Source organism: Rhododendron vialii, chromosome 1a (assembly GCF_030253575.1).
Source record: "Rhododendron vialii isolate Sample 1 chromosome 1a, ASM3025357v1".
NCBI classification, from domain to species: Eukaryota; Viridiplantae; Streptophyta; class Magnoliopsida; order Ericales; family Ericaceae; genus Rhododendron; species Rhododendron vialii.
Window position 1 is genome coordinate 47,993,043 of NC_080557.1, and position 26,139 is coordinate 48,019,181.

Consider the following 26,139-nt stretch of genomic DNA (forward strand, 5'->3'; position numbering starts at 1 on the left):
AGTTGTTTCAGGTCCGTTTTTCGAGATTCAACCCCCGATATTGCTGATGTACGCATCTTACAGCCCAGGGATGCTATATTTAGAGGTTCTTCTTGTGTCGGATCCTGCAATACTCACTATCCAATACTACTAATGTCACTTATTAGCAATTTATAGCTGAAAGGAACCCTTGCCTCTTTTCCTTTTGCCTCATCCCAGAATATATACTATCAACGTCTCTGTTTTGTGTGTACATGCAAAAAAAAATGCCTGCATTAGCCTAATCTATAAGAAATGATATCCGGTTGTAAGAATTGAACCAAGACCTCATCTTGGTAAACAGATCACCTTACCCTTGAACCACCCGTTGTACTCTCCAGAATCTCTCTTATGATAGGTTATTGTTCGTTTTGAACATTTGAAATTGGTAAATTTTACAAGGAACCAACTAATAGTCTAAGACGTTTATTTTTACCCGACCAAAAGTGTTTTTCAAATTGGAACCAAGCTAAACTACCAATAAAAAAAACAACACTAACTGATAAATAAATGGGACTTCCCAGCTTGAATTGCATTACCAAATTCACCGGAAAATACAACAGTTCTCCAGTTTGCCATCTTTTATACAAAAAGCAGTGGCACGCAAGGGGGACACTGGCGCCAATATCGGAGGGGTAATGTTACAAAACAGGGCTTGCATAATCTTGCTCTTGCCCGTCAGTAATGTTACAAAACAGGGCTTGCACAGTTGCACTTGCCGCTCAGATAAACAAAACTGCCCATGATGACTCATGCGAATGAGAATTTTACTCCCCGAGAAATGAACAAAAAGCTGCTGAATTGGCCCTACGCAGCATCCAGCCCCAGCTACAAATTCTAAGTGCAGGAACAGTGGCTTTTACTGGTTCTTTCCAGTTTTCTTGGCCCTGTCAAAAATTGGATCTTCTACTAGTTCTTTGGCAGAAGGTCGACGAACTGGATCTGGGTCAATCATGGCCTGATTAAATTGCAAAATCAACAGAAATAATCAGTCACACTCATGCAACCACATCAAAAACTAATCACTCTTACCCTATTTCCAAACATTAATCAGCACATGCTGGTCCCTGGATGACAAAGGAAAGCCTGCCCCAGGCCAATGCCAATTCTTCATTGGACTTTGACAAGCACGGCCCAAGTCGTTGGCACCCAGACTTGGTTTGGCTTACTTTAAGGATCAGGCTCTTGGATGATATGTCAAAGAAGTATGTAAAGCTTAGACCTTGCATAGAGTGCTTCAGCCAAATCGAGTTGGCTTAGGCAGGCCCATTTTCCAAGAGCCAACGCCAGTGCCCATGGGAATTTGGGCCCCAAAACCGAGCATGGGATCTATCTTCTATGTATGGAGCAAATTCTGTCTAGAAAATTTCCAGACTTTGAGCCGTAAGCTTCTGTTGGCTCGAAGACTGGATTGGTAGGCTGCCAGTATTCATAACCGATGCCCCAGGGCCAACCCATAGGGTCGAGTGAGCCTAGGCCAATTGAAGGCCAGGCACTTTTACACCCATACATACTATAACGTCAATTTTGTTCCAGGAAAATAGTTTGGAAGCAACCGAGGAAGAATGCCTGAGGCAGAAGTAAAATCTTGAGTTATGTTTGAGAAGCGCTGAAGCACACAATATATTGTACCTTGAGTAAGTTCTGAAATTGCACGGAATGACCCGGAAGGAGAGGCAATTTTCCATCCCTCAGATTCAAAAAAAAAGGGCCTGATTCCGGCAATGATGAGCCTCTAATAAGCTCATAAATAGCAGCTCCCAGGGAGAAGACATCAACCTTATCAAGATAATCATATTCGTCATTCAGTATCTCTTGAGGCATGTAACGCGCATCACCTTCTTCAATTGGCAGGCTCCTATCAAGGAGAGTTGCACAGCCGAAATCACCGAGCTTGTATACACCATTCTTCACATAAATATTATCAGGCTTTACATCTAAGTGAGCTATCCCCCTCTCATGTATGAACTGCAGAGCTTTGGCTATCTGAAGCAAATTTTACCCCCAACAAAGTAGATATTAGATCGGAAATGGCATGCAACGGCAAGAATATTTGGAAAAACAAATTTCACCCAAAATAGTCCTGAAACTCAGAATGTTTGGAAAAATCTAAAGACACCTACAGAAGGACAACATTTAGCATTCTGCTGAAATAAAAAATCTCTCCTTAATTCATTTTATTCCCAGCAGCATTTCAAGGTACAAATACTTATGAGTGGTGTATTTATGGAAGGCTTATAATAGTCTAGGGTCAGTCGAATGGAAGAATGAAATTTGCACTACATTACTAGTTGAATTCGTAAAACAGTAGTCTTGGAGGACCACAATTTTTCTCGTGGACTGATTCCTGGCACAACAAATTTGCAGCAGGGATCAAACAGAGAAACAATTATTTTTCCATTATTTGATCAACCGTCTTCAATGTTCACCGGTCCAGATCCCACCCATTATTGAGAAATAACAACCTGATGCATAATCTCTAATGCCTCCCACTCTGTGGATGATTTAGAAGATTTACTGATGGATAGGCTGTGATCACAGAGCTCCATCTGGATAAAGAGACGCTCATTTTCAAACCAAGATGAGTAATATCCAACAATGTTTTCATGGGATCCTGCAAAGACGAAATCACAATTTTGGGTAAAAGAAGACCGTTGAAACCATGTATGCAGAAAATATATTAGGCAGAATTAAACCAAGAAACATGAACAAACCTAAAGCAGCAAAAGCTTGAACCTCCATCAAAGCTTTTCTCCTGCACAAGTTATTGCATGAGCAAGCCGCACAAACAGAGAGTATTGATATGTGGAAGCACGAAGAAGCTACCTTTCTGTATCCTGACGCAACAACCTTGTGCTTTGTTTCACTGCATAAAAGCAACCATCAATTCTCTTCAAAGCTTTGAAAACACAGCTGAAGTACCCATTACCAATTTGCTGAAAACAAACAGAAAACCCGAAAATTCATACAAGCACCAGAATCCAGAAAATGCAGGTTATACATTAATCTGTTGCTTCTGGAAGTTCAAGAAATTGCTGCTAAATATACCTCAAGTTCATGGAAATCTGTCCTGTACCGTGAAAGCCCATCTCCACCAAAGCTGGCTGTAAAAATACCTACAGAGTGAAGCATTGTGAGATTCCAAATATGAAGTCCATGTAAGACAGGAAAAAAACCCACAAAATTATGTACAAGGAAAGTTTAAGGAAAAGAAATGGTAGATCCGTACATGTCATTGTGATTGCGATATTTACTGGTTCTATCAACCTAGAGGTTGTGTAATGTGAGGTGGTATGTCTAGCCTCCTTTTTACATCATGACTTCCCAAATTTCAATTAGCATCAGATTTTTATTATATGACAGATGCAGAATTTTTACGCAACTTACACCACTACATCCACAACATTAACATGAAGTTATGAACTCAATAAAAAGGGATATGCTATACCCCAACGAATACTTTTATATGCACAAAAAAGATACCTGCACACTTTGATCTTTGATAGTCGAAAGGATCTACATCAGTTTCTGAAGTATCCTTTACGTATGGGTTCTTTATGCATGGAGGAGGCATAACACGGCATCGCAAAGCAATTGCAGAATGTGAAACAAAGCTATGACTCTTTTGAGGTTCAGCTTCTATTGTTTTCTCTGTCTCGATTTCGTCTGTTCCAAAAAAAGTCTTTTTGGCAAGTTCTTCAACTTTCTCATGGCCATAGAGATTAGAAGTGAAAGAATTACTGGAGATACCATCTGAACATTAAAGCAACAAACAAGCACTCAGAAATCAGGACATTCAACAGAAGACACCAAAAAATAAAAAAGCAAAAATCAAAATATTATACAGATGGATAGCTAGAAGCCTAGAACAAGATTAAGAAAAGAATATGACAAAGTCTAGCACTAAAAACTGAAACAGCTGTAAATGCTTGTCACCAATGCCATCACGATATCTATCTCCCCGTGTCTAAGTTAGTAAAGGAAGCAGTTAAGTTCCTCTAAATGGCTTTTGATACTAAAATAACACCAAAATGAAGAGTCTATTTTGAGGAAAAACTTTTAAGTAACACGATTAAGAATGCTCGCTGGTCAATGAATCATAAAATAAGCATAGAGGAATCAAGGAGGCTAGGTTGTCAAAACAAATTTATGGCTTTACAATGAAAAAAATAACAGAAAGGTATATTAAGGCTCTCATTTGCACCTACTTAGGCCAATACAAGAGACTGTTATGAATGATTGACCCATTTACTGTATCAAATAAAGAGAGAGATTCAGGTTGAAAGCATGGCCAAAATATGATAGGGAAAAAAAAGGTCCCTAGTTGGACCTAAATTAAAGACGAACTCAGAAAGAAAATTAGATCAGTTTAGCTTCACAGCCTTCACTTGATATGGGCACAAGTATTCTAAGAGAAGTGAATGCAATCCTGCCTCATTGCATCCATCATAAGATAATGGTGACATAACAAATTGCAAGTTGTAGGATAAAGTGTTACTCATATCCAAGTCCAAATTTGATTTCAACTCATAGATAGAGTGACATACTGATACTACCAATTGAAGCAACTTATGTGGTCTCAAGTTCCCATATGAAACTAAAATAGTACTTCATAATAGACAATAATGCTCACCATAAATGTTAACCTTACCCTGCTTTTGCCTTTTGCTCTTGACAGTTTTTATTTTCTCTGGTGACTTGGGACAGGGAATATTTTCCTGAAAAAAAAAACTTTAGTAAATCCGTAGCAAAATCTAGCACTCAAATAGCAGTGTGGCAAGATTACCTTGTTGCAATCCAAACTGGTTGACATATATTGACCATCAGGAGTGATATAGTCAGGAGTGCTGCAGTAGAAGCAAAAGTAACAATTACAAAATGTTGAAAGAGGAAACCCGTATCTACAAGTTGCATTTATTTTTATTTCTTATGCATTCACGGCATTGGAACTCATTAAAATTTAGACTACTTGAAAAAATCCAAAATCGAATGCAGTCCAAGGAAACTGGATTTGATTTTGATGAAATGAAAAAAATTAAATGACCCACGGCTGCCAATATATCTCTTGGTAACATAAAGGTATTGTTCTGAGGTATGTTAAGGTTCAGCCTTCAGTTCATATTGGGTCGACCAACCCTTCCTAACACATTTCATGAAAAATTAGTGTATTTGTTCACAGCTTAATAGGTCACCCCAAAAAACTTTTGTTGAGAGATATCCTATTCATTTGCTTAGTCCAAGCAAACAAAAACAAAGAACTCATCTTTTTCTCCTTCATTTTCCTTCTCCAACCAAAGAAGTCAAATTTGACATGGCATGCCGAGTGAAAGAATTGGCATGTGAAGAAACTCCACGAAAGTTTCAAATGCTAAGCGTCATTTAGCATCGCTCTCTCATGCTTAATTTGGCAACTGATGTCAAATGTGTGTTCTTTGAGTACTTTGCTGAGTGAGACCCTCAATCTTGGCCAAAACTTCATAAATTACAAAACAATTAAAAACATACATAAGTTTTGACATAATGGTTGCAGTGTGCATCTGAAAATGTCAAATTTGACATTCCCATTTCTCAAGCCAAGGTTGAAGATGCTCCCTCAAACAAAGCTTTACATTCTGTTTGGATCATTACTGTGCAAATCGATTTATAACCCAAAGCACAAGAGAAAATGAAAGGAAAAGATAAAACTGTAACAAAGTGAGCAGATGTCTCTACCATTTTATTTTCCCATGGTCAATCCCCCAAGAAATCCATATAAAATAAGGTAATAAGGAAACAAATACCCCAAAACCTATTTTTCTAATTTTCGGACGTACGTAAAACAAAACTCGATTGATGAGGAACTTGAAGTTACCAAAAGAAATCCTGGCTGAGAATGCAGTCTATGTCGTCCGCAACAGCATCAGCGTCGATATGGAGGGGCGATAGCAAAGGAATCTGCGATTTTTCTCTAGGTTGAGCTTGTGATTCAAGGGGAGTCTTGAATCGGGACGATTGGGGCTGCAGAGGCATGAAAGAGAGTTGCCCTAGCTGCTGAACTCTTGTCAGTGACCCCTTCATTCTCTTCTTCACTCTCCCCTCGCTGCTCCTTGGGGTTTTCTTCTTCATCAGCGCGCGCTCTCTCTCTCTCTCTCTCTCTCTCTCTCTCTCTCTCTCTCTCCCCGTGTGTATGAACTTTTGGGGATTTGGGGTTTGGGGGGAAAACCAATAGAAGTTCAAAAATTGCCGGGTTTTTTACACAATGGGTGGAAACTGGATTTTGATCAAGTGATACTGTGACGAATAATGGAACAATCTGAACCGTCCGCTGGAAAGCGATATGCCGTACGGTTTGTGGTGTGCTAGGCACGCTTTCCTGCTTGCTGGTGTTTCCGAGGTATTTATCGGGGGCGTAGCAAGGCCCAAGAGTGCATTGGGCTGGGTTTGGGCCAGAGACAGTCCACAGTCCACTGGGGGCACGGCCCCCATTTAGGGATGACAAAGTAAACCGAACCGATGAGTATCCGAACCATAACCGAAAAATTGGGTATGAGTATGGTTGAGGCCTTGGATAACCAAACGGATATTGGTTCGGATATGGTTTTGTAGATCCCCGAACCGAACCGAACTGAAACCATACAATTACGAAATTACCCCTTCACACACACACACATAGGAGTTAAAAGAGACTAGAGGTCGAAGTGCATACATCCAAAAATTTAGGGACCAAATTTTTGCATGTGTTAAGGTCTAAGGACCTGGAGTGTGATAACCCTTTATTTATATTTATTACAGCAGCTAGCACTCACTTGAACTTCACGCCGTCATACCTCAAACGAGTCAAACCCACTCCCTCCTCTCCTCTAGTCTCACTCTTCACGGTACTGTCTTCGTCGTCGCCTCTCTCTCTCTCTCCCAATCACAGGTACTCATCTCTCTTTGTTACTCCAGGAATGCTAGGTACACTACAAGATTCACAACACCATCCACTACACGTCTCAAAACGACGTCATTTTGGGACATCCCTTAAAAAATTAAAAATAAAAAAAATCTGAAATCTCAAAATTAGATTGCGTCCCCCGTTTCCCCCCAATTCCCAAACCTATTGTTCTACAGAGGGGAGAGGGAGAGAGGAAGAGGGAGAGAGAACTGAGGAATCACCACAGCCCACCCCCGCCACCGCCACCGCCAACCCCCACCGGACCCTCGTTGTCCACCTCTGGCGACACCACTCCTGGCAAGAGAGAGGCCCAAACTAATTCAAAATCGTTGGGTTTTCACGACCACCAGTGTGTACTAAGGTTAGTCTGTCTCTCTCTCTTTCTCTCTCTCTCTCACACACACACGGTGCTCACTCTCTATCTTTCTCTTGCCGGATTGGAGATTTTTTGAAAAACATTAGGGTTCCAAACAGATTAAGTAAAGGATATGCCTAGGCTATTTTAGCATTCCTATTAATTTCAGCAATCATGGATGTTGCCGATCTCAAACGAAAGCATGTAAATATGGCGTTCTTGTGCTATTGTGCTTTTAGTTTCTGTAATAATTGTATTTTCATTGTACAACTTAGATGATCATGTATTGGGGCACCACTAGTCCTACCTTTTTTGGAAGAAAAAAAATGAATGTTTGGTAGTTGTAAGTTCTACAGCTGGCTGGTGCCCATGTCCAAGCAAAGATTCATTAAAGCAGACAAAGTGTTAAATGATCTATTATTGAGCTTTTGCCAACCGTGATTTGTTGAATTTGGTCCAATACGTAATTTGTTACGATATCATAGCTGGAGTTTTGTTAACATTTGCTTCAAAAGTTGGTGTTAATTAGTTAATTTTTGTACTTGTATTGCTGTATTTTTTTCCTAAACCTATTAGTTTCTGTAATTGACATACAAAGCAAGGTGCTTTAGATGGTGCTTTTAATTATTAGACATGCATTATCTGGTAATTTGTTTCTTATTTGTTTCCTTTGTTTCTGAACCAGGATGTCGCCGGAGTCTGTTCCGTTGGCAATGCCTCCAAACAATGAGTGTGGAGAACAAGAAGAGGTGTGGAGTGGAGACATTGAACATGAAGAAGAGGTATGGAGTGGTCCTTCATGTTTGGAGAGGTCAATCAATTCTTTGCCCAACCGGAACAAGCTTGAACCAATTTAGGCCTTCTTTTCCAAGTTCACAAGGCTTCTTCAATGGTCAAGTTTGGAGAGGTCAATCAATTCTTGCGGGCAGCCAATCTTGGGGAGGACAATCAAGTTTTATGGAAGACCAAGGTCAATATTGGGGGGGACTACAACCAAATCTACTACAAGTTCAAGGGCATGGATGTGATGGACAACCAAGTTTCACTGATATGATGAATGCAGCGAATGATAATGAAGAGTAGTTCACTTGGTTGTTATATGGAAATGATGAATATGTATTGTTATTTTGATTGGTCATAACATTGATGAATCTGTAATAGTATTAGCATTACGACTGCTTTGTTGAACTTGTAAATGTTGCAAGGTTGCAATGTGTTGGATTATATTGGATGAATGCAATTTATATTAGTCATACGTATTGTGTTGTATCCGTATCCGTATCCATATGGTATCCATATCCGTATCATATCTTGAAAGATGTATCGTATCATATCCGTATCGTATCTTGAAAGATGTATTGTATCGTATCCGTATTGTATCCATATCCATATCGTATCTTGAAAGATGTATTGTATTGTATCTGTATCCATATCGTATCGTATCTTGAAAGATGTATTGTATCGTATCTTGAAAGATGTATTGTATCGTATCCATATCCGTATCGTATATTGAAAGATGTATGGTATTCGTATCGTATCCGTATCATATCTTGAAAGATGTATTGTATCGTATCCGTATCCGTATCATATCCATATCGTGTCTTGAAAGATGTATTGTACCGTATCCATATCCGTATCGTATCTTGAAAGATGTATTGTGTCATATCCGTATCCGTATTTTCTGAAAAATTCGACAGAGTTTCTCTTGTGTTTAGTCTAGCCCGACATCATAGTGTCTCAGTCAAACGCATTGTCATCTTTACTCAATAAGTTGCCACAATAACAAACCATTCTAGATTGCTATGAATTAAAAGAAAAGAAACCAACAGTGGCAAGCCATCAACCCTATCAACAAATTTGAGCATTTGAACAATATATCTTGACCATGCGATAGCAAAAAGAACTAGATTGCTCTCCAATGAAAAAAATACATAATGTTTTACAAAAGAGGCATGAGCTGAACATCATCATCATTGTCTACCCTAAGCTATATTACAAGCAAAATGAAAAAAATCCTTAAGTGTCATTAGCATCTCTTCTTGGCTGGATGCCCCATACACCAAGGGGAACTTGATTTTGGAGTTGTGGAACTGCTTTGTTCTCTCCCTCTTGCTGGGACAGTAGCAGTTTTGATGATCTGATCTGGATGCAAAAAGCACCAAATTACAAGATTCTGATCTTCAGTTTTCAGCATAATAAGCATTGTCCTTCACTTCCATGCCCTTTAAGGCCATTGACCATCCTTGTGACTGAATAGGCATTGGCTCAACAAAGCCCAATCTGGTGATTGTCTCCAGGCAATAACCTATCAATCTTATAAGATCAAGAAGTTAATCAATAACACATTTTCAAAAGCTGTAGCAAGAATCTACACGTTGAATCCAAACTCCAATACATGACAGCTGATGCATTAACAATCTCAATGTGCAAAACTAAGTAGGAAGAGGAATAATGCAGAAGGGATTTTCCAAAAATTTCACAATGCGTTAAATGCACCAAAAACTTATTGAAATTGGAACACTAATTAGAACCCTAAACTATAGATTACAGTAGCCAAAGAGCTAATCTAGGCAAAAAGAGCTTCATGAAGCCCCTGCAATTTCTTTCACGCCATAATCTGTAGATTATGGTAGCCAAAGAAAGCTTCAATACAGTATGCTTGAACTTGGAACTCCTACTATGCTAGCAGAATATGCACAACTGAAAAAAGAGAGAGATGAGCATGGATTTCTTGCTTTGATCCACACAGATAACCCACCCCCCCCCCCCCAATGCATATTGTATCATCTCAAGTTAGTTTAACTTCTCAATGACCCAGAGTAAATTCTACAAAAATAAGTTACAATATGGCCATGGGCTAGCTATTATCGCTAAACAAGCTAGCAATAATTATCCACAGGATTTGCCGAAGGTTACACCCACTTTTTGTTTCATGCCCAGATACTATTTATCAGTGCACTTAAAAAGATAAGATGTTGATCAAAAAAGAAAAAGATAAGATAGCTTTGCTACCTGTTTCCTTTCCAATTTTCCATCACTATGGATATCAGTAGAAGAACGAGTCAAAAGCCAATGTCTTTGAGAGTCTGCGATCAAAAGCCAGATTCTTGATCTTGGTAGGATTCTTCTAAAAAATCTAAAAGTAGATCGAGTTAAATACGAGTGGGACAAATCCTTCAAAACAGTGGAAGGATTTTTGAAAAATTCTACTCTTACAAATGCTATAAGCGACACAATTCTAAAAGCACACGAAAAAATTAAAAAACAAGCTTGATAGTTCTCTGCAGAGAGTTTTAAGTATGGTATGGTAAATTACTAAGTTATACTAAACAAGCTTGTATCAATCTTGTATCAATTTTGGCATCTCTAGTAGTATCAGTGATGAGTTTGCTCTACTTGCCAAAGAGAAAGTATGATGGAAGATTGGGCATGGTTGTATGTCATCGTTAATCTCAAACATATGCCAATGATTAGGTTATTTTTTTGTGCCAAGTGGTCTAAGAAATTCTCAAGTCTCAAAACTCTCTGCATTCGAACTATCACTTGGCACAAAACTCAACAGCCAAAATTGATTGAAATTGGATCACTAATTGGAACCCTAATTTTTTGTGCAAAAATCCCCAATATCTATGAATTGAAATTGGAACCCTCGTTCGATTGATACAACTGAGAGAGAGAGAGAGAGACCTTCGTTGGTGCGGCAACGGTGGTGGTCGAGTTATTCGTTAACGTTCGAGATCGATACCAGTGATTGTGGTTCGAAGCTCGTTGGCGTACAAAGGTTGTGGTGGTCGGCAGTCGTGGAGGCGTCTTGTTCGTCGGCAGTGGTGGTGGTTGGCGGTGGGTTGGGTGCGGTGGTCTTCTCTCTCTCGTCCTCTGGAACGACTGAAGCGGAGGGGAGTAGTAGAAACGCGCGTTCTGATTTTATTTTTATTTTTTTTTAGGGACGCCCCAAAACGACGTCGTTTTGGGGCGTGTAGTGGATGGTGTTGTGGATCTTGTAGTGTACGTAGCATTCCTGCTGTTACTCCCCTTTTCTTCTCTCAGCTCTGTATACTAATCTATTAGAACAATCCGGTTGTAGCACTCTCTCTCTCTTTCTCACCCATCGATCAGAATCCATCCCAAAAACTTGAATCGAACAAAAATCTTTTCAGATCTCCCCATACTCTTGTCTCTTGAAAATTAAAGTCATTACCTTTTTTTTCTCTTTTTTTTGATAAAAAAACAAGTTTGATTCGGGTATTCAGTCGGTTCGGGGATTACCCGAACCCCGAATGGTTTGGTTATGGGGTGCTAGGCACGCTTTCCTGCTTGCTGGTGTTTTCGAGGTATTGTCCCAAGAGTGCATTGGGCTGGGTTTGGGCCAGAGACAGTCCCCAGTCCACTGGGGGCACAGCCCCCACTGCAATTTTTTTTGTTTGTTACAGTTTCGGTTTTTTTTTTTTCAATTGGTTGTTTAAGTTTTACATTAATCAAACAATATTACGTGAGAAACAATACATTTCAATGTAGAACAATATTTGTACATGAGAAAGAAGAAAATCAAATTCAAGTGATCCCAGCGATGGAAAAAAGACCGATGAATTAGTGCTATTAATTTTAAAGTAGGGGGGCAAACGGGCGGATTTAGATCAAATTGGGTAATTTGTTAGTAGGTTGATGGGTCATTGACCCATTTAGACCCATTAACTATGAGTCTAATTACCCATACCCAACCCGACCCATTTCATTTAAAGCAAACCCGACCCGCCCATTAACCCAATTACATATATATTAAAAATTATGATCGAAAAATTAGAAAAGTAAAAAAAAATTATGATCGAAACTCATAAATTTTTTCAAAAAGACGAGAATAAGTAATTTTTTTTGTCTTATTGATTTTTTTTTTGTCTTTATTCAAAAAATTATAAGTTTTGATCAAATTTTTTTACGTTTCCGATTCCTCTCATCAAAACAAATTAATAAGTCACAAAAATATGACACAAAACAAAAAAAATGTAAAAAAAATTTGAATAAGGACAAAAAAATAAGTCAATTTTTTAATCCAAACTCTTTGCGGGACTACCATGAGAGAAATTTATTCACGGTGGAGCACAATTTCACGGGTCCATTCGCGCAATTAATGGATGAGATGTGTTTTCAATTTTGACTCGTCAAAATAATTGTTACCGGTCACAATTGATTTTTAATTCGGACCATTCAAAATATTTTTGGACTCTCGTAATTTAGAACAAAACAATTGAATAAAAGAGAGAGAAGGCCATGCTCCTGGGGGTTGGGGGGAGAGAGAGAGAGAGAGAGAGAGAGAGAGAGAGGGGGGGGGGGGGCCGGGGGAGAGAGAGAGAGGGAAAAGAGACCAATTGATGGGTCTGGGTTTGGAAAAGAGGCCAATTAAGAAATGAAATTTGGTGGGTTACTTTCATTGCCCATTGGGTCATTTAAGTTGACCCAATTGATACCCAATTATGACCCAATTAATAATGGGTTAGTTGGGTTTGAACCCATTCTTACCCAACTAATAAATGAGTTGGGTTGGGTCTATTTTCTAGTTGATGGGTCTGGGTTCAATTTGCCACTCCTATTTTAAAGTCAAGTTGTCGATGTAATTGGTCTCATCATTATGCTATGAATTTGTGCTATTGAGATCAAGCTATCGATAACCGGTAAATTAGCCTGATTGCTCACGTGATATATCTACAGCAATCAGACGCTTTCTTCAGTACTACCAAAGAACCCAAATAGACCGAAATCGGGTGGTTATGTACAAACTCCTAAGATTTCAAGAACTGAACCTTTTGCGTTTCTTGCACAGTAAGCAGTGCCAATACTTCCACAGCAGCCACAATTCACTCGGCAATTCGCCTCGGATTTACAAGTTGAATAGGCATCTCAATGGTTTATGGAAATCGGGTCAAATTGATGAAGCCCGCCGAGTGTTCGACGGAATGTTTGATCGAGACGAGTTCACTTGGAACACAATGGTAGCTGCTTACGCGCATTCAGGAAGACTTGCCGAAGCTAAACAGCTCTTTGATGAGGCTCCAAAGAAGTGTTCGATCACTTGGTCATCGCTCATTTCTGGGTTCTGTCGATACGGGTGCGAATCGGAAGGTTTCCATTTGTTTTGGCAAATGCAGTACGAGGGACACGAGCTGAGCCAGTTTGCGTTGAGCAGTATTCTCAGGGTGTGTTCTTCGAAGGCATTGCTATCAAGGGGGGAACAGCTTCATGCTCTTGTTATAAAGACACGTTTTGACTCGAATGCGTTTGTTAATACCGGTCTTGTGGATATGTACGCTAAGTGTGATAGTATTGTTGAAGCCGAAATGATTTTTGATGAGATGCCCGAAAGGAAAAGCCATGTTTTGTGGACTGCTATGATTACAGGGTACTCGCACAACAATGATGGGATTAGAGCAATCAGGTGTTTCCGGGATATGCGTGCTGAAGGGGTGGAACCCAACCAGTATACTTTTCCTAGTCTGCTGACAGCTTGTGCAACGGTTTCAGCACGTGGGTTCGGTGGGCAGGTGCATGGTTGCATAGTTCGGCTTGGTTTTGAGGCTAATGTGTACGTTGGAAGCGCTTTGGTTGATATGTATGCGAAATGTGGAGACTTGTATAATGCTAGGAGAGCATTAGAGAGTGTGGAAGGTAACGATGTGGTTTCTTGGAACTCCATGGTGGTTGGGTGCGTGAGGCAGGGGCTTGAAGAGGAAGCGTTGTTATTGTTCAAGAAAATGCATGCAAAAGATATGGATATCGATGATTTCACGTACCCTTCTGTTCTGAATTCTTGTGCTTCCATGAAGGTTATGGAAAGTGCAAAATCAGTCCATTGTTTGATTGTCAAAACTGGGTATGAGGCTTACAAGCTTGTAAGCAATGCTCTTGTTGACGTGTATGCAAAAGGGGGAGAATTAGGTTCAGCTTTTCAAGTTTTCAACAGTATGATATACAGAGATGTAGTGTCATGGACATCTTTGATCACTGGCTATGCATATAACGGGTCCTACGAAGAAGCTCTCAAGTTGTTTTGTCAATTAAGAAGCGAAGGTGTTGATCCTGACCAAATCGTCATTGCCAGTGTCTTGAGTGCCTGCGCAGAATTGACAGTTCTGGAATTTGGGCAACAAGTTCACACGAATTTTGTGAAATTCGGCTTCAGGTCAACCTTATCAGTGGATAATTCCCTTCTTACCATGTATGCAAAATGTGGGTGCATAAAAGATGCTAAAAAAGTTTTTAACTTGATGAAAATCCGGGATGTCATTACATGGACTGCTCTCATCATTGGGTATGCTAAGAATGGTAAGGGAAAGTACTCTCTCGCATTATATGATGATATGATAGCCAGTGGTATAAAACCCGACTTTATTACGTTTATTGGGTTACTTTTTGCGTGTAGCCATGCAGGCTTTGTAGAACAGGGGCGGCAATACTTTCAATCCATGGAAAAAGTCTATGGGATAAAGGCGGGTCCTGATCATTACGCGTGTATGATCGATCTTCTAGGGCGCTCAGGGAAAATGAATGAAGCCAAGGAGTTACTCAATCAAATGAGTGTGGAACCTGATTCTACTGTGTGGAAAGCATTGCTTAGTGCATGTAGAGTACATAAAGATATAGAACTGGCTGAGAGGGCAGCGAATGCCCTCTTTGAACTTGAACCCCAGAATGCCATGCCTTATGTTATGCTATCAAACATCTATTCTGCAGCTGGTTTTTGGGAAAATACTGCCAAAATAAGAAGACTTATGAAACTTAGAGGGATCAGCAAGGAACCTGGGTGTAGTTGGATGCAGATGAATAGCAAGGTGCATAAATTTATGTCTGAAGATAGAAGCCATCCGAAAACAGACCAGATTTATTCCAAGATTGATGAGATTATGATGTTGATTAAGGAGGCTGGATATGTACCTGATATGAATTTTGCACTGCATGATGTGGATGAAGAGGGTAAGGAACTTGGTCTTGCTTATCACTGCGAGAAGTTGGCTGTTGCTTTTGGGCTTCTCTTTGTGCCACAGGGGGCGCCTATTCGGATATTTAAGAACCTTCGAGTCTGTGGTGATTGTCATGCTGCAATGAAGTTTATTTCAAGAGTTTTTCACCGGCATATTATTTTAAGGGATTCGAATTGTTTTCACCATTTTAGAGAAGGAACTTGTTCTTGTGGGGATTACTGGTAGATAAAAGTTTTTCTTCTGACTTGTTTAATCTTTGGCTTGCGTATTTGAGATGGATTCAAATGGTTTGTTGCTGGATTAACTTCATCATTTCATCCTTCAACTATGAATACACCAAAGGTTTGAACTTCCCAGCCCTTTTTTCTTCCCTTTAATGTGTTTAGGTCATTTCCCATGATGAAACAACCAACAAGCAAACCACTGTCACATCACCAACAACCATCAAGTCGCAGGTCAATGGGATGTTGTTAGGGGTTGGCTATCACCGGAATTTCTGTTTTGATAGTGCCCCCAGTGATGTATATTCTTGGCTACGCCACTACAAGAAATGCCACAATCTTAATTTCATAAAAGATACGGATATGTTACCTAGAGTATCCAAAAAGTATCTGTTGTGAGAGAAAGAAGGAAAAGTGTATAGGGTGTTAACTAACCCTAACACAAGTGAGCTTTAAAGTTAAGTCAATTCATAATATTTTCTTTTGAAGGTATGAAACACAAAAATTGCAAGTTATACAGTTATAAACAGTCTTGAACCAAGGGGCCAGCATATGGACTGCGACTTTAAACTTTTAAAAGGACTGGTAGGTTACGGGATGGATGAAAATGGCGTAAATTTTTACAAGGTGAAAAATTCCCATTTTCATGCATTTTTGTATCCAGAAAACGACGTGATATACATGCAGGACAAGAGCCGAGGAGGAAAAGGCAAAGGATGTAGTAGACGAAGATGTATTGCTATGTCACCAAAACTCTCTCCCTCTATAGAACTCTCTCTGACTCCCTCCTCCTATCATGTTTTGTTTTTCTCACATAAAAGCAAGTGTGAAAAGTTTTCTTGACCAGTGGGGTGACAACTTTTTGTGGGATGTCAGGATGTCACAAAATTGTTTTCGGACCAAGCCGTCAAAAGACTCAAAACAAGTGAAGTGGAACGTTGATAAGGAATTTGGAATACCCTCAAAATATGCATGGGAAAGTGAATTTCTCCTCATCCTTAGATCCTTTTCTTGTGCTGGATGAAATCTTCGGTTGGTTCAACTGTTAAAGGGCGAAAACAAATTTAGAGCCAAGGGTAACTTAGATTGTATGCTTTGATCCTCTTCTAAATTTATTTTGACAACTAATTTTATTACTCTGTGCACGCACGGAGCCTTTTCTTAATGTAAGGCTCGAAATCACATTCGAAGCACCTGGTGTAGTCGTGTAAGACTTGAAGGCTGTTTGATCTAGTTCTGTCTTCTATCTTTGGCTTGAAATTATAACTTGATTTTACAAGAATTTAGCATATTGTCACCGAATAATATGCTACTTTCAAGACCAATATCAGCTTAGTATCATGAAGTGGCTAATCTCAGCTGGGGCTAGACCCACGAACCACCATAAAGACATTATCAAACTATACATATGGCTTGGGCCTTGCCTATTTGTTGGTTTCAGCAAAATACCCATCCAAGTACACTATACAAGCTCAGCAAATGGGATTATGCCAGATGAAAACACATCTTAAATCCTGGCTAAAACCTCGAGCATCCCACCTACCTTAATTTTTTTAATTTGTTACAAAAGATGGCTTAAGCCCCCTCGGGCCTCAACCCATCATTGTACAAATAGCACCTGAGATAAGCTGCACAACGATCGGTTACTGAGAATGACTGATATAATTAGGTCTTGTACAATATTGATTGGCTACGCGCGAAATGCAAACAGATATCAATAAAATCTCAAAAACAAAAATCATTGATTTGGGGGCCACCCCCACGTGGTGCCCGAGCAACCCATCCGGGTTGTCCAAAAGTGTGGTGAACGGCCTAAATTGAAACCCTCTCTCTCCTCTTTCTCTCTTCTTTTTCTCTCTCCAAATTCGAGCCGTCCAAAACCGACGACCCGGATGCGCCGAGTAGGCACCACGTGTACCCCACTCGGCACTGAAAAATTTCTCTGAGTAGCTACACTAGTTAAGAATTTATGATATTTGACAACATGATCAAGAAATAGAGAATGAAATTACTCCTTTGGCTCATGAGAAAAAATTCAACAGTAAGATACTAACATCAACGTCGTAACACTAATTTCCAAACAAAATTTGTTAATTCGCTCTTGGATATTCTTTCCTGAGCATTTCATTTACAGATATGCTATTGAAAGCCCACTTAATTGTTAATAAGGCAAAACGAAACAAAAAAAAACATGGTTTGCGATATACTTTTAACGCTATTGAAGGCAATTTAACACATATAAAACTGTCATTTTTCTGTCTTATTATTTTCTGTTATAAGCATTTTCCTTCCATTTATACTAGCGACGAGTGTGGTGGCATGATGGCAATAAGAAATTTTAACTGCTAAAACATCCGTCCAAATAACTGCTAAAAATTTTAACCTACCAAACATTAGAAGCAACAAAAAGAATAATTCGAACTAGAGAGCCCAATAAGAAATGAATCCCAAAAATCGACTTTTTAGCACTACCATAACCAAAATATTCAACTTATTTAATCACAATGACCGCAACTAACTAAGATTTTGCCTGGACACTATGGCAAAATTACCTAGGAATTCAAATCCACATTGCAAAGAAGAAAAAAATGTCACTCTCTTTCTTCAATTCCACATGGTCTCCTAACTCTTGTTCATCACCAGCCACAACATAATACTGTGAACATATTGGACAAAAAGCATCAATGACCATAATTACCATTTACATCCACGTCAATTACCTTACAAAACAAGTCCAAGTACCAAGACTACAGCAAAAATGACTTTTTCGGACAAAAATTTTAATGGGAATTAAGGGGCAGTTTTTGAACTAGCCTGTAATTTATCCACCGATTTTTTCACAAAATGGTACATTTTGGTGAGGACATAGAATTTCGGCACCAAATGAGACCTTATTACATATCAATGCACAGAGCATCTCTTTCCAGCATTTGAGGGAGCCCATTTTGCTTTTCTAATCAGCAGGATACAGGAAAAGTTGTCTAAGTCCCAAAACTGCTGCAATTAAGTTTTTATCAAGCTTTCAAGTTTTTTTCCCCTTTCTTTTCAATGACAGCTGAAGAAACATCAACAAAGAAAAAGAACATGAAGACGTGAAGCGGTGCAAGTCGAAGAAAAGTTGAAACATGCATACACCAAATAGCAGTGCTGGCTAACTAAATTGGTGTAATACCATGATCCCAATTTGAAACTTCGGTTTTGCACTAAAAAGTGGGAGAGATTTCCATAGCACTGATTTTCACAGGCTGCATGCTCCTACGCTCCTAGCAATATATTTTGCTTCATACTTTGAGCAAAACACACTGTAAATTTAAGTACTCAGTCACCTAAAGCCACTATACATTTGAGTAACAATTGAGTTGCAGAAACAGTAAGTAAATAATGATAATGGTACAGAACAGCTAGATGCATGTGGTAAGCTTCCATAAATTATTTCCCACCAAAATCAATAGCAGTGACTCTTCAACTCTAACAAGCTCTAAGAGCATCCGATTTTCTTTCCTAATATATCAAAGCACATCGTACTCCATAATGTTGCCACAAACATAGCGCAGATGTATTTACTTGCATCAACAGAAAGGGAAAACTAATAATTGGGGAAAATCAAAATAGCAAAGCCGTTGTTGTACTTTATGCCTTATGGAGACTTCGGGATGGAGAACTAAATCATTTCACTTCACCTATGTCCATTTCATGCTTAGATTGCAAGTATATCGACATCCACTTATCCTCGTCTCCTTTCATTACTTATATAGTGCAAAAGAAGGTAAGACCAGTCGATTGTTCTCAAAATTGTTGTTCAATGTATGGCTTCCAGTTATCCCGAGTGAAAGTAGCGACTTTCGCTAACTTTTATTTTCCTCAATAAACTGGAAAGAAAGTTGTTTTCTACTTCTAGTAGGTTGTTATGGAGGTTGAGGAATTATTGGATATTAGTGCATAAAGAATTTTTTAAAACAAACACTTCTATAGTGTCTTCATTTAAGTAGCATTGCCTTTTAGCCTTTTCAATGGTGTTTATTGAGTTTGGCTTAGTAGGCTTTGTCCGAGAAAAAGCTTAAGATGGGCTATGCTTTTGCATTCACCGCACTTTTGCTTTTTCTGTTTCCAAGTTTGTGCTTGAAGCTGCACTTTTTACTAAAACAAAACCGAGCCTTAAGTCCCGATCAATTGGCCAGTTACATGAATCCGTTTTCTCCATCGAACTCTGTCAAGGGCATCATGTCTTGTGATAGTCAAAAAACCTAAATCTTTTAACACTACGGCATCTAAAGTCAAGTTTGGTCCCCCCTACTACCCCCTACCTTAACATATCACGACTCCTAACCAAACACATAGGCTGATTTACAATAGACATGCCCAACCCACCTTGATCTATTTCATCTCCTCTTATCTTGTGTCAGTGCTACCCTAGCATTCCACGAAGGTTTTTTGTTTCTTATTCGATCTCACAAATTCTAACCACAGTATCATTTCAGCTACACTCGGATAGGAACATATATGATTTTGTTTATTCAATTGATGAACAACTTCACTTGGCAAGTAGAGGATCACGTGTTTTTATTTCCATTTTTTTCGCAAAGAAGCCCAATAAAATGCCTTTAATTTTTTTAGTGTCAATGTGCATTCACCATCAATTTAAATTCTTGTGGTATGATAGCAGTAGCACCACTAGAGTATATTAGTTCCATGCTCGCATTTAGGGAGAGTTTGTTATTGGTGTAACACAAAAACTGACATGTTGTCGGTGTAAGGCAGTGTCCAAGAATTAATCAACATTAGAGTTCCAAAAGATTAAAATAATGTGCGTTGACAAGCATACCATTGTCAGGCTTCTTACAAATATGTGTGAGCATACGGAATAGAACCTCAGTCTTCTCTCCCTTGCCTTGGTGTGATATCAGAAAATGAAATGGTAGAATAAATAAGTGATGTCTTTTGATTGATGTATTCGACGAGTGAAAGTATAGTGGGAGACAAAGAAAATCACTTAATTTTATCCCCTGAGATCTCTCACACACTCCAATGAAATTTCACACCTATAGGTTATGGTCTAGTGATATGGGAGAACACACATTTTTTTTTTTAATTTCTCAGCATACTTCCCTGTCCAATACATCAATCAAAAGAGACTTATTTGGTATTTCGTCTTTCGATATCACACCACCCGACTAAATTAAGGAAGAGGGACGCACACACCACTTCATACTCTTGGAAATGTCAGAAGGCTAACAAAAGCGTATTGATCGACACCCGTCTGTTTCATTGTAAACACAATAACTCAAAAATGTATTAATGAAATTTTAATTGCACTGAGTTGCACTGGTGGGAGATTCTCCCTCCATGCGAGCACGAAACTAATACACTCCAGTGCTGCAACCATACCACAAGAGCTCGAAAAGAAGCATTGATGCTACTCAACAATACCACGAAATAACTATAGAAAAACCTAACATCTCGCCACAGCTTCTTAGGTGAAAATAAAAGCAAAATCCCTAATCTTCTATTTGCCAAGAGAAGTTATCCATCAACTGAAGAAACAGAAAAAATACTTATGCGCTGCTCTTCTTTTCCATGTTTTACCAAAGTCCATCTAAGATAGCACATATGTACTTGGTATGCATGCCAAGCAATTCCCTAAAGCCTAATTTCCTGGGAGCTACTATCACGTATGGGTCAACTACATTCTAAATAGCGTGCCTCACTTATAATCGATTTTGCATAGACATGCGCGCTTTCATGAACGATAAGCGAGAGAACGACTTAATAACAAAATAATTACTGCCTTGACCACTTTCCTTAGGTATAATGATCCTGCTTCCCAAGTACGAGGCCAAAACAATCTTGCGGGAACTCCAGGTCCCAGTCAAGTGATTTGCAGGCACTAAAACTAATTCTTCGAGGACACCTTATGTAATTGTATGATAGTGTCGCGACCTCCCTCATCCTCAAATGCAATACATACGTGACTGAAAATAGAGACTATATGTCAGAAACCCGTTCGTACTAACCCATCGAAAATTGCTATGCGTTCTCGATCTAACAGACACTTTGCCTGCATCTTGTAAGAAGCACAACAATCAATGTACCGATAAGCTCCCCCGCATCTTTTTAAGAGAGCGATGCTAGATATTGCAAGAAGAAACAACATAGTAGTGGTATGCAAACCTTGTAAATGGAAAAAGAAAAACCATAACACGACATTTTTAAGCTTTTTTTTTTATAGAAAAAAGTTAAGAGATACATTATACGAAAAGCGTGGCATTTTTATGAAATGACACTAAAACCTTATCTCCTATGAAATATTTATATACATTCAACCACCAACATACTCAAAAGGAAGAAAATAACATGTGAAGTGACAAACAAACATTCAAAAACCATGGGATTCATCTGAAACCAGCAGAAGTGCACGAGCATCAAAACGAGAAAGAGACCAACTGTCATGTAGTTCTTAAATCATCAACCATCCAACACTAATAACAAGTATAAACAAACACCTAAGAGTATCTGAGCAAGAACAAAAGTACCTTTGAGTAGTTAGAAATTCGGATCACACCCTGCAAAATTCGAGCTTTACTTCTTCATCCCTCCAAGTTTTCACGAGAGCTTGAAAGTTCATAGGGTGAGAACCAGGCATTTGTTTGGCCTGCAAGGTAATGTAATGCCCAGACCAACCACAGCAACTGCCGCGATAGTTCGCCTTGACGATTTTCGCAAACTGGAAACTTGTTTTCTACAATACAGTTAAGGAGGAGGTTAAACACAACACCAAGAAAGAGGGGTAAATAAAGGAACGATATAACGAACAAAAAGGGCACAAACATACGTTATCTTTGTTGTACTTGTCAAGAGCTAACTTCGCATAGTTTTCGAGCTCCTTCAAAGTCTCACTATCCGACAATATGTCCAATGGCCTAATAGGCATATCCCAAATATCAATATCATCGGGAACATCCCCAACATCAAACCCCTGCACGTATGTAAGTAAGTAAACCTATACCATAAGACTTAAAATACATTATAAATATACATAATAATAATAATACAATTAAAGGGAAGGAAATTGTACATTGAGAGAATAAATAGAACTACAGCATTGTATGCTAAATGAAATCCCCTAGGTATACATACAACGTACCTCACTCTGTTCAACCCTCCTGTTGTTATCCGACCTCTCTTGGCTTGTAAATTTACGGAATTCATAATCACCATCATCATCGCCATGATGATCATCATCATCATCATCCGGTTGCTTTTCGTCCTTGATCGATGTCGGATTCTTCTTATCAACATCATCGCCCTCCAACGACTTCATCTTCTTCTGTTTTTCCCCCTCTGGTTGGTGTTGCTGTGGTTCGGTTTTAAAATCGCCAGACGACTCTTCTAACTCTCGTTTGGCTGCCGAGGGAGTGATCAAGCGTGCTGATCTCCTAGGTTCTGCTTCTTCTCGATGTTCCTCCTCAACTTCATCTTTCTTCACCGACGCCATTCTCTATGTATCACGGAATATAAAGGCAGCACATTTTGGTTTTTTTATTTTTTTTAACGTCACCCCTCGCAAAAGCATTTATCAAAATAAAAAATCTTGTAAAATACCTAAAGAAAAAAAAAAACAAAGAAGCCCTGGAGCATAGATAGAGAAAGAAAACGAGAAGGCCATACCTTTGTCAGGCCGGCTCAGCCCAAGCCCGGGGCATCCAAAAAATCCAAAAAATTAGGGGAAAATGACGGCTAAGGATGTGTTTGATAATTAATACCCGCCAAGGACCTTTTTAGCATTAGCAAATATTCTTAGCTTGTCCTTGACGAGTATTAATTATCAAAACATTGAACCGTCATTTTTTACTGGAGTATTAGACTTGAGTAGGGGTCTTTTTAGCCCCATAGAAAAAAAAAAATTGGCACAATTTGATTTTAAAAAAGGAAAAATAATGGTTCAGGACCCCGCTAAGAACATGCTGAGAATATTTGTTAATACTAAAAATGTCCTTAACGGATATTAATTATTAAAACATATCCTGAGCCGTTATTTCCCTTAAAAAAAGCCTAGACAACTAAAGGCCCAAAATAAATTACACAACATTAATTAGGCCTAAAGGCCCAATACAAGACCCATAATAAAATAAAAAGGCAGCTAAAATAAAAAAGGTGCTCTGGTCTGCATTTGAGAGGTAGCACCGTAGCAGTTTACTGGGTCTTCGTCTTCAACAATAGATTTTCCAATTGGGTTTTTTGGCAGGCCTGGAGTTTCCCGACGAGTAAGAACTTCGCGTTGTTCAGTGTTCTCTCTATTCTCTTTGCGCTCTCTCTCTCTGTCGATAATCGATGTAAATGGAAGAGGAAAATGAATTGGAGTTTTTATTGATCAGCTTGTTGTTCTATGTGTCTTTAAGGACACACTTTTTTTTATTAAATCTTGGACACTAAAAATCTTTGGACTGACCCTGCCTTGTGGTTGAGAGTGTCGACGTGACGTAACTTACGCCTTATAGTATCAACAATGCTACTTATAGTATTTGGATTCCTTTGGTCGACTGTTTGCTCCCTAGAAATACCCAACAACAGCAACAGCAACCGAAGGGGAGAAAACAGAAGAAGATGATGTCGTTGTTGAAAAAGGATGCAGCATATTAGTCTAAAGTCCAAATAAAACAACCCCACCCCATAAGGGCAAGGATGATCATAAGAAGAAGAAATCGAAATTAAATACTATCAAGGATGATCGCAAGCAGTTTCCTAAAAGTACCGTCCATTTACATACCAAGAGAGGCGGGCTTACAACGGCAGGCTCGAATTGACTGGGGTATGTGCAAATACAGAATTCTTACGTATTTGATTTATTACACATTTTCCTATTTGTCGTTATTTTCTCAATCTATACGCATATTTGTCGTTATTTTCTCAATCTATACGCATATATACACGCATATAAATATTGGTGTGTTTGTGTGTGTATCTTAATTCTTACAGTATAGGTTTACATACTTACAGGGCTTTGATGTTGGGGATGTACCCGATAATATTAACCCTCAAGATATGCCTATTATGCCATATCACGTCCTTGACAAGCTGCCGGATCCTGCTGCAATCGAGAGGTTGAAGATGGTTGAAAATTATTCCAAGTTAGCTATTAAAAAGTACAACAAGGATAACGCATTTGTGCGCACGCTTTTGGCTTGTTATATTATTCCATCCTTGCCCGTTTTACTTACTCCTGGTTTCGTGTTTAACATCCTTCTTAACTTGTACTGTAGGAAACGGAATACCAGTTTGGGAAATTTCTCAAGGCAAACGTCCAATGTTGTTGGTATGAATTCTTTTATATTACCTGTCAGAGCAAGCATGTGCCTGGTTCCCGCCCTAAGAAGTTCCAAGCTATCGTGTGTGTTTTTATGGATGTGCCAGAGGTCTTGGAATGCAGCCGTGTAACATTATTGATAATTCTAACAACTCGATGTTAATATTTCTTGAAATTATTTGTTTATATCTGTTACTGGATTGCTGATGGTTTTATGGATTTTGTTTCTTCTCTAGTTTTGGATAATCCCATGGATTTTGGAACATATTAGTTTCCCTTTCCCTTTCCTTTTCTTCCTTTCAAAGGTATTGGTGGGTCTATATTTGGTCTTATATTACCATAACATTTGAATCAGCTCATGTGGTACACTTTTCGCGTAATGTATCTCATGACTTGTTTTGGGAAACAATAAACATAAAAATGTTGTCAGTAACTGTTATTAAGATAAAATGGATAACTAAACTTGGTTACAATATTGTTCGGTGGTTTGTTTTCTTTATTACTTGGAAATTTTTAAATCAATTGTGTTTGCAGTTCTATGAACTTTACGCATTTGCTAGTATGTTTCATTATTCCATTCTAGTGAAAGGACTTTAGGCATGACTATTACAGAGGTAGAGAGGAGTTGGTGATTGAAGAGTTTGGGTTTTCAAGGGGCTACCTATAGCAACTATTTGCTCATTGTCAGTTTTTATCCGGCAGGGGAAGTATTATTCGAAGTGAAAAAATGAGGTTTTAGTTGGTCATGGACAGTATTTCTTCCTTATTTTGTGGCTGTTTACCTTCTCATGAAATTTCAGTTCACCAAGAGAAAGACCTTTAGTCATTAACTTTTGCATTAGTGATTAGAACTTAGAAGGGCTTCTTTTGCAGAATTGATGTCTAAATACTTTTCGGCCCATTCCTTCCCTTTCCCTCTTGCTGGTAGTCTGTACTCTGAAACATCTTGAATCCGATCAAATTTGTTTATTGGCTCATGTTCTCTTCAACTGAGACGTCAATTCTCCTCGACCAATATCATAGTGTGTTTGATCCCTGAATTATGCAGCTTGTCGTTGCACTAATTCATGGTCCAAATATGGAATATCTGAGACGTCAATTCCCTGTGACCATATTGTTGCAACTGCTGGGCAGGAATCTGAAACATTGGGAGGCATCGGTTCTTCATGAAACAAAATGTATCCTTACAGATCTATTATATCTGGGGTTCTGGTACTTCAAACAGTACTTCTATCTACATATCCTCTCTACATTTAGCCATACAACTGGAATAATACTATAATAGCTCCTATACAGTAGCTTGACGAGGATTCATTATTTGGTGTGGTTTCAAAATTAACTTCTGGTCATGGGTCTTT

At 38.9% G+C, this 26,139-nt stretch overlaps 4 protein-coding genes and 1 long non-coding RNA gene across 7 annotated transcripts in view; 1 reads left to right on the forward strand and 4 right to left on the reverse strand.

The window, feature by feature from the left end:
* Window positions 1–523: 523 nt before the first annotated feature.
* LOC131336187 (wee1-like protein kinase) lies at window positions 524–6,195 on the reverse strand. Of its 2 annotated transcripts, none has more exons than XM_058371938.1 (10): window positions 5,870–6,195; window positions 4,805–4,865; window positions 4,670–4,736; window positions 3,502–3,771; window positions 3,067–3,134; window positions 2,845–2,954; window positions 2,733–2,773; window positions 2,484–2,632; window positions 1,651–2,004; window positions 524–976 (listed from the first exon to the last, which is right to left on the reverse strand). In XM_058371938.1, exons 1-10 carry the CDS (start codon window positions 6,121–6,123, stop codon window positions 878–880), a joined length of 1,473 nt encoding a protein of 490 aa, XP_058227921.1. In that variant the 5' UTR covers window positions 6,124–6,195; the 3' UTR covers window positions 524–877. The 2 variants fall into 2 exon arrangements, with proteins under 2 accessions (XP_058227921.1, XP_058227913.1); XM_058371930.1 differs by having other exon boundaries at window positions 4,652–4,736.
* Window positions 6,196–6,697: 502 nt separating this feature from the next.
* Window positions 6,698–15,510, forward strand: LOC131298337 (pentatricopeptide repeat-containing protein At2g03880, mitochondrial-like). Its single transcript, XM_058323738.1, has 2 exons — window positions 6,698–6,919; window positions 12,993–15,510. The coding sequence occupies exon 2, from the start codon at window positions 13,052–13,054 to the stop codon at window positions 15,482–15,484; it is 2,433 nt and encodes an 810-aa protein (XP_058179721.1). The 5' UTR covers window positions 6,698–6,919; window positions 12,993–13,051; the 3' UTR covers window positions 15,485–15,510.
* Window positions 9,169–11,191, reverse strand: LOC131298437 (uncharacterized). Its single transcript, XR_009190512.1, has 3 exons — window positions 10,977–11,191; window positions 10,302–10,425; window positions 9,169–9,602 (listed from the first exon to the last, which is right to left on the reverse strand). It is a non-coding gene; the product is annotated as an uncharacterized LOC131298437 (long non-coding RNA).
* Window positions 15,511–17,921: 2,411 nt separating the features above from the next.
* Window positions 17,922–23,021, reverse strand: LOC131298399 (eisosome protein SEG2-like). 2 transcript variants are annotated; one of them, XM_058323849.1, is made up of 4 exons: window positions 22,622–23,021; window positions 22,310–22,453; window positions 22,011–22,216; window positions 17,922–18,136 (listed from the first exon to the last, which is right to left on the reverse strand). In XM_058323849.1, exons 1-3 carry the CDS (start codon window positions 22,970–22,972, stop codon window positions 22,034–22,036), a joined length of 678 nt encoding a protein of 225 aa, XP_058179832.1. In that variant the 5' UTR covers window positions 22,973–23,021; the 3' UTR covers window positions 17,922–18,136; window positions 22,011–22,033. The 2 variants fall into 2 exon arrangements, with proteins under 2 accessions (XP_058179832.1, XP_058179824.1); XM_058323841.1 differs by having other exon boundaries at window positions 22,310–22,477; window positions 22,622–22,986.
* LOC131298413 (uncharacterized) overlaps window positions 18,223–26,139 on the reverse strand; it is a 41,927-nt gene continuing 34,010 nt past the window's right edge. The window contains exon 5 of the mRNA XM_058323871.1: window positions 18,223–18,535. The gene's annotated coding sequence lies outside the window, so the exon portion shown is untranslated. The remainder of the gene's footprint in view (window positions 18,536–26,139) is intronic.

What these genes read in the sequence shown, in the direction of transcription:
- LOC131336187 (XM_058371930.1), bottom strand. Translation starts at nt 6,123, where the DNA reads ATGAAGAAGAAAACCCCAAGGAGCAGCGAGGGGAGAGTGAAGAAGAGA. An exon ending in CTCAGCCAGGATTTCTTTTG is followed by an intron (nt 4,866 to 5,869) that starts GTAACTTCAAGT and finishes CTTCTACTGCAG; the next exon opens with CACTCCTGACTATATCACTC. An exon ending in TTGCGTCAGGATACAGAAAG is followed by an intron (nt 2,774 to 2,844) that starts GTAGCTTCTTCG and finishes TAACTTGTGCAG; the next exon opens with GAGAAAAGCTTTGATGGAGG.
- LOC131298337 (XM_058323738.1), top strand. Translation starts at nt 13,052, where the DNA reads ATGTACAAACTCCTAAGATTTCAAGAACTGAACCTTTTGCGTTTCTTG.
- LOC131298399 (XM_058323841.1), bottom strand. Translation starts at nt 22,972, where the DNA reads ATGGCGTCGGTGAAGAAAGATGAAGTTGAGGAGGAACATCGAGAAGAA. An exon ending in GGAGGGTTGAACAGAGTGAG is followed by an intron (nt 22,478 to 22,621) that starts GTACGTTGTATG and finishes CTTATGGTATAG; the next exon opens with GTTTACTTACTTACATACGT. An exon ending in ACAAGTACAACAAAGATAAC is followed by an intron (nt 22,217 to 22,309) that starts GTATGTTTGTGC and finishes ACTGTATTGTAG; the next exon opens with AAAACAAGTTTCCAGTTTGC.